The sequence below is a fragment of the Dysidea avara genome, chromosome 10 (assembly GCF_963678975.1).
Source record: "Dysidea avara chromosome 10, odDysAvar1.4, whole genome shotgun sequence".
In the NCBI taxonomy this organism is placed as follows: Eukaryota; Metazoa; Porifera; class Demospongiae; order Dictyoceratida; family Dysideidae; genus Dysidea; species Dysidea avara.
The window spans coordinates 21853107-21860857 of NC_089281.1; the positions used below are offsets into that span (position 1 = coordinate 21853107).

Here is a 7751-nt window from a genome sequence, read left to right on the forward strand (position 1 = left end):
AGCTATGAAACACTTACAACTTGCTGACCTTGTTTGTGCTCCAACTAGAGTTACTGTGAACAGTTCTTCTCAGATTGATGTGTTGATGACTACTGATATGTAATCACTGTTTTAATGACACCAGATTAAGACACTAGAATTTCACAAATGTTCTCTTACTAGGGCACATCAGTTATGTGATATTGCTCATTTAAATCTGACTCTGTTTCAGACTGGTCATCTTTCAGAGCTCTTCGTAACAAGGCAACTTCTATGCTGTAGTCAGCTATGTAAAAGAGTAATGGTCTCATATCCTCACTTAGCAGCAAAAAAATAATTTTTCAATATTTGTCTATAGGCATTCTAAGAGTGTTAAGGACACTCAATTATCAGTTACAACTAATGATTTTAAAATATAATCATTTCCTTATACAATTCCACATAAGGCTATTGCTAATGTTACTTCTTCTGTGCCAGTTACTGAATTCATGGAGAAACTTTTCAAAGATAGAACTATACCTTCCCTAAAGTTGGCTCATGTTGATAATGAGATCAGTTGTCACCAATTTGGGTTTGTATAAAGCTACTAAATCTAATGGTTTGTCAACTCAGTACATTAAGGCTTCTCCTTATATGGCAAGATTCATGACAGTTTTACTTAACAAGTGTATTGATGGTTACAATTATAATTACAATTACAAATTAAAAGAATTGTATAATGTGCAGGAATGGATTTTGTGGAGGGGAGGAGAGCTAAGGGGATTGTAGCCCTCCCTTTCTTTTTCAACCATTATAAACAGTTTGATATGAAAGAATATGACAATATTATTAAACCTATAGTGCATAAATTATGGATTAACCATTGTTTCTATCTCCATAGTCACAAAGTTTTAATTGTGGGCTCAATTTAATTCCATTCCATGACTATTAAATCATCCTTCATCAAGAAACAAGTACATTTATATAAGGCAGTAGGGAAGGATTTCATGAAACCCAGACACCTCAACTCTCATGCATTACAAGTGAGACGTGTGCATTTGATTCCATCTCATGGAAAATTTGGTTGTCACATATTAATGTATATTATAATTAAAAGCCAATCAAAATGGCACTAAATGGAGCTCTTATAGCTAAAATTGAGAACAACTATAGTAAGCTATGAAAAGTGGAAGATTTGCAATCTTGACAGAAAAAAAAATTAAATTTTTTTGCTGAGAGGTGACCACTCATAAGACAAATTCACTACTACTGGTGTAACTTCAAATGCACATCTCCTTTAAAAGTTTAGATCCCTAAGGAACCTTACACACTAAGTTTGGCAACAGAAAAGTGAGTGAATAACAGCATACAAAGGATCTATAGATGGGACATGGGCCCTCCTGAAACTTTCTAAAAAGACTGAGATACTCTAAAAGAGCAGTCAAGTTTATTGTAATATGTGACCCAGCCTGAGAAAACCAGTCTTATTGCCCATGTCAGTAGATTCAATTTTTCATGGGTGGTTCTATGTATAACTTTTCCTTACATTACATCATTATGATATCATTGTAATATAGCAACTAGTATTTAGTGGTAATAGTGATAATATAGGTAATAGTGGTAATGTAGGTAATACTGGTAATATAGGTAATAGTGGTAATCTAGGTAATAGTGGTAATGCAGGTAATATAGGTAATATTGGTAATAGTGGTAATATAGGTAATAGTGGTAATATAGGTAATACTGTAGTGATAATGTGAGTAATATGGATAATATGGGTAATTGTGGTAATGCAGGTAATAGTGGTAATGTGGGTAATAGTGGTAATATGGGTAATAGTGGTAATATGGGTAATGGTGGTAATATGGGTAATAGTGGTAATATGGGTAATGGTGGTAATATGGGTAATAGTGGTAATGTAGGTAATAGTGGTTGAATATAGGTAATAGTGGTAATGTAGGTAATATGGGTAATAGTGGTAATGTAGGTAATAGTGGTTGAATATAGGTAATAGTGGTAATCTAGGTAATATGGGTAATAGTGGTAATGTAGGTAATATGGGTAATAGTGGCAATGTAGGTAATATGGGTAATAGTGGTAATATGAGTAATAGTGGTAATATGGGTAATAGTGGAAATATAACAATAAACTTTACAGTGTACATATACCTACATACATACAAGTTGCAGATGTTGGTATGATACAATTGGGACATATGGCAGCACACTGATGGTCCACTGACATCCTGTGTCAGTGGCCGGAAGCTAAATTGTAGCAGTGATTAGCTACAAAGTTTACTTACTAGTCTAAGATTACTTAAAAGGGGGGGAAGTTAACAGTTAAAGGGAGTTGAAGTTAGGTTGGTGAGGGATCTTTGAACACTTTGAGCATGGACATAGAAATGAAAAAGAGCAGGTGTTGTTGGAGGTGAAATTGGCAGTGAAATGATTCCACAGATAATCTAAAAGTTTGGCCTTTATCTTGAGTGGATTGTCCTGGTAGTTGATAATGGGAAGGGCATTCCAGATGCGAGGAAGCCAGTTAAAATAAAAGTTACTAGTGGAATTGTCAGGTGATCTTGTTTGGAGTAGCTTGTTTCCAGAAGCTAGACGTGTGTGACCAGTTGCAAATTTAATGAAATTATTGATGTCAAATCCATTGTGGGGGTTGTGGAGATTTTTAAGAAAGAACATCACATCATTTACATCAAGAATGTACATCAGGGGTAGCATATGGAGATTAATAAGACGAGACTTGTAGTCAGTAGAGTAATCATTTAGAATGTATTTAGTTGCACGCCTCTGAACACGTTCGAGTTGCTGAATGTGCTTAATTAGGTGGGGTTTCCAGATGACCGAGCAGTAGAAAAATTGGGATCTAACAAGAGAGGTATATAGTCGAGATTTGGCTTGGACATAATTTTGTAGGGAGAAAGATCTTCTTAGAAGTCCAAGTACCTGATAGGATTTGGAGATAATGTGGTTATAGTGAGCATCCCATGACAGGTCGCTTGATAACATAATTCCTAGATCTTTGTATGTATCAACACAAGAAATCTGGGAGGTGCCGATATTGTAAGATGTTGGAGATTTCCTTTTAAAGGATAGCAGAAAGATTTTTGATAGACCGAATAGAAGATTCCAGTGGGTACTCCAAAAGTTTAAATTATTTAAGTCTTCTTGAAGTTTAAGTGAATCTAGTGGTGAGGAGATAGTTTTGATGCATTTGGTATCGTCTGCAAATAGAAACAATAGACAAAATTTAATGATGTCCGGAATATCATTAACATATATGAGAAATAGAAGTGGGCCAAGTATACTTCCCTGTGGGATTCCGGATAGAACTGGGAGAAGGTGAGACAAAGAGTTGTTAATCTTCACACACTGATAACGATTAAGTAGGTATGATTCAAACCATGACCAAAGCTTGCCAGAAATTCCAAGTGATCGAAGTTTGAATAACAGTTCCTTGTGGGGGACACTGTCAAAAGCCTTTTTGAAGTCAAGATAGACTACATCAGTTTGGTCATTAGTACTATGTATGGTGTTCAACATGAGAAGCAACTGTTGCACTGTGGATCGATTTTTTAAGAAGCCAAACTGCTGAGGTGAGAGAAAACTTGAAATGTAAGAAATGGTTTTGTTGTAAACTAGTTGTTCTAATACCTTAGATGTTATACAGAGTAGAGAAATTGGACGATAGTTAGTAACTTGAGTCTTTTCACCAGATTTATGTACAGGAACAATCGTGTGTATGCGCCATTCATAAGGTATGGAGCAACTATTTAAACTGATTGTAAACAAATGGTGCAATGGCTTAGCAAGAATGTTAGCATATTGTTTGAGAATCCTTGGGCCAATACCATCAATACCAGTGGCCTTGTCAGTATGGAGTGAGACGAGTGCTTCATATACTTCCCGTTCAGATATTTGGATTGATACTAAATGACATCTGACAGATGGGTCAATTTTGTCAGGGTAGGGTGGGAGTACGAAGTCTGAAGAGGTAAACACAGAGAAGAAATATTCATTAAAAAGAGAGGCTTTATCAGCACTGTCAGTGGCAGGAGCACCATTGTAAAGGACAGAGGATGGTATAGAGCTGGATTTTTTGACACTTCTTATATATTTGTAGACCATGGAGTTATTATTTGGTGCAAAGTTAATTATTAACTTTCTTTCAAACTCTGACCTGGCTTTATGGATTTCATCAGACAGTGACTGTTCAGCAGTGTGTAAACGATTCCTGATACTGGAGGAGGGAGATCTGCGAAGTCTTCGTTTAAGAGACCTGATAGAGTTAATCTGATGTCTGATTGCTGGAGTGAAATATTTGGGCTGATGAGTAGAATTGAGCTTGATCTTTGGAATAAATTTTGCCATGGCATCGCATAAGGAGGATTTTATATATAACCAGATAAATTCAACATTGTTAGACTGGAAACAACTAGAAAAATCAATATTGCACAGAAAGTTAGTCAGGCCATCGTAGTCTCCCTTATTGTAGTCAAAAAATGTAGATTGGTTCAGAGGTGATACTGTGCTGGGTAGTTGATAGCTGGAATTTGAAGCTGATTAAGTAATGGTCAGACTTTGTTACCGGATTTAGATCATTAGATATAACAATGTCTGTGACTGAGTCGGGTGAATTAGTGAAGATTAAGTCAAGGGTATTGCCATGAATATGGGTTGGACTGTCAATAACTTGAGAGAAATCATATTGGAATGAAAGATCACATAAGCTTGAAGAAAAATTGCAGTTACTAGACAGAGTGGCCCAATCAATGTCTGGGGAGTTGAAGTCACCAAGTATATAGGTCTTTACTAAGGATTGCATTGTAGTCTCTAAATAGGACAAGAGATCCTGCTTGTATACTTCAGAGCAGTTAGGTGGGTTATAAATAAGACACAGGTTAATAGGTTCATACAACATTAGCTGGACAGTAAGGGCTTCAACTTCATCAGGGATGCTAATAATTCTACTGGGGATCGTCTGTTTAATTGCTATCAGTATACCTCCACCTCTGGTTTTACGATCATGACGGTAGATTGAGAAGGAAGGGGGTGAAATTTCATTGTCGTAGATAAAATTTGACAACCAGGTTTCGGTGATTGCAATAATTTGAAAATCATGTGAGAGGACAAAGCTTGACAGATTAGTTAACTTGTTTACTAGACTACGTGCGTTCCACAAACAGGCACTGAAGTCTAGTCAATTTGACTCTTCCATAGGGGATGGAGTGGAGACTGAGGAGTTGGTGGAAGCATTTGGGGCATTGGATGTGGCAGTGTTTGAAACATTGGTCACAGGTTGGAGGCTTGCAGATAGTAAGCAGAGTTGAGAGTTTTGCACTGCTGCATAGAGCTTATGATTGATGTACAGACCATTCCCACGAATTTTGATGTGCTTGCTCTCGGTGCCACTATCAATGAGGCTTCGTCTCTCTTTGAGTAGGATACTTTCGATTTTACGCTCCTCAGCTGACATATCAGGTTTGATTGCTATACCAGGTGACAAAGAACTTTTACATGATAGAACAAGGGTAGCTTCAAAGGCTCTCAGGAATTTGACAAGAATGGGGCGGGGGCGAGTATTGCTTTGATCATATTTTCCGAGTCTGTGGAAGTCCTTCATTGATTCAGGTGTAATAGATAGCTTGAGGTCAGAGAAAACTTTCATTAAACAGTCAAGGTCATGCTTCGTCCGGTCGTGCTTACTAGTGTTTGCTGGTGATTCCTTTAGGCCATAAACAACAACATTGAATTTCTTGTCAAGTGATGAAGCTGGTTTAGGGATAGATAGTTGATTATCATTTTTAAAGGTTGCAGCAGGGTTGGCGGCAGCATTTTTGGTTGGTGCAATTGGTTGGCTTGGCTTGAGGACTTGGTTGGACCGTTCGGTACCAGAAGTCACCTTAGCTTCAACATATTCTAGCCTCTTCACAAATGAAGTTTGTTTACGAAGGTCGTCTTCAATCTTGGCAATTTTAGCTTCCAAAGCATTTTGTTTGTCTTGCATTTCGTTAAAAAATTTTAGAGCTCCAGTTACTTTCGGTCGACAAGTGGTACAGAAGAACATGATATTGGGCGACGAGTCGCTGAGGATGTCATACGCTTCGTCAGAGATGCCAGCACATCGACTGTGTTCCCAATGGTAGCAAAATTCACATAGCAAACCGTTATCTTCAATCGATTGGTCACAAGAATTACACGACTCGGTTTCCGCCTGAGTGACCCCTTCTTTAGTTTTTTTGGTTGGTGGAGTGGAAACACCAGTCGATCTGTCACGTTTCTTCGGCATTATGGCCGAGTTTGACACGAAGGTCGAGAGAATTAGAAATATGGGTCAGGAGCGGAGGAAGTAGTTGATATGAGGGGGGGCTGGGCTGACCCAGACTTATCTCTGGTTTGGTAAGGTGAGACCAAAAAAAAAAAAAAAAAAAAAGGTCACAACCAACTGACAATAGCTTTCCACCTCACCAGCTACACATTTATAGCTGATAAACTACATAAAAATCCTTACATAGCTCGCTACATACTCATTGCTTTATTAGAGCGACTGCTCTATTAGAGTATCTCGATCTTTATCACGGTTTTCAGCCCCACTCAAGAAGGATAATTTCGGTGTGATATCATTCTTAGCCCCCCCTCAACAGACTGAGGAGGGGCTTCAGCTACCTAGCCCCCCCTTTCCGCCGCCTATGATATGGGTAATAGTGGTAATATGGGTAATGGTGGTAATATGGGTAGTAGTGGTAATATAGGTAATAGTGGTAAATACCCATATTACCACTATTACCTACATTACCACTGGTAATGTAGGTAATAATGGTAATATGGATAGTAGTGGTAATATGGGTAGTGCATGGTGGTAATAGTGGCAATAGTGGTATTATGGGTAATAGTGGTAATATGGTATTATAGGTAATAATGGTAATGTAGGAAATATGGGTAATGTAGGTAATAGTGGTAATATGGGTAGTGGTGGTAATGTGATAATAGTGGTATTATGGGTAATAGTGGTAATATGGTAATTATAGGTAATAATGGTAATCTAGGAAATATGGGTAATGTAGGTAATAGTGGTGATATGGGTAATAGTGGTAATGCAGGTAATAGTGGTAATGTGGGTAATAGTGGTAATGTATGTAATAATGGTAATATGGGTAGTAGTAGTAATGTTGGTAGCTAATAGTGGAAATGTAAGTAATAGTGGTAATATGGGTAATGTAGGTAATAGTGGTAATATGGGTAATAGTGGTAATGTATGTAATAATGGTAATCTAATCCAAAACAGCCAAGCTGTAAAAAAAGTGTGCGGCCCTCAGAAAGGCTATGGTGAAAAAAGATGTGAAATCCAAGGTGGCGGCCAAGAAATGGCTGTGATGGTAGGTTAATGGTAAAAATTTTAATAACGACAATTCAGGTGAATTTTTGTGCCGCTTCACAAAATTTACCTAAATTGTCATTATTAAAATTTTTACCATTAACCTACCATCACAGCCATTTCTTGGCCGCCACCTTGGATTTCACATCTTTTTTCACCATAGCTTTTCTGAGGGCCGCACACTTTTTTTACAGCTTGGCTGTTTTGGATTAGATTTCATTTCTTTTTGTATTATATACCCCAAAGCCGGCCTATGGCCAGCTTTGGGACTTTTTTAACCTATGTTTTTTTCTTTACTACAGGAAGAAGAAAAGATGAAGTAGATGTACTTTAAATATTTTATTAGTAAATGTACAAATTATATTATACTGTATAATACATATGTGACCGGATTTGCGAAAAGGGGT

General features: G+C 37.4%; 1 protein-coding gene across 1 annotated transcript; it reads left to right on the forward strand.

Annotated features, from left to right (window-relative positions):
• The first annotated feature begins 6259 nt into the window (after positions 1–6259).
• LOC136236851 (N66 matrix protein-like) lies at positions 6260–7149 on the forward strand. The gene is made up of 4 exons (XM_066027081.1): positions 6260–6302; positions 6780–6815; positions 6882–6944; positions 6998–7149. Exons 1-4 carry the CDS (start codon positions 6260–6262, stop codon positions 7147–7149), a joined length of 294 nt encoding a protein of 97 aa, XP_065883153.1.
• The last annotated feature ends 602 nt before the right edge of the window (positions 7150–7751 follow it).

Excerpts from the sequence above, each read along its gene's own strand:
- LOC136236851 (XM_066027081.1), top strand. The coding sequence starts at position 6,260 with ATGGCCGAGTTTGACACGAAGGTCGAGAGAATTAGAAATATGG. Across the intron at positions 6,303-6,779 it reads CGAGAGAATTAGAAATATGG|GTAATAATGGTAATATGGAT; the intron begins GTCAGGAGCGGA and ends CTGGTAATGTAG. Across the intron at positions 6,945-6,997 it reads TGGTAATATGGGTAGTGGTG|GTAATAATGGTAATCTAGGA; the intron begins GTAATGTGATAA and ends TGGTAATTATAG.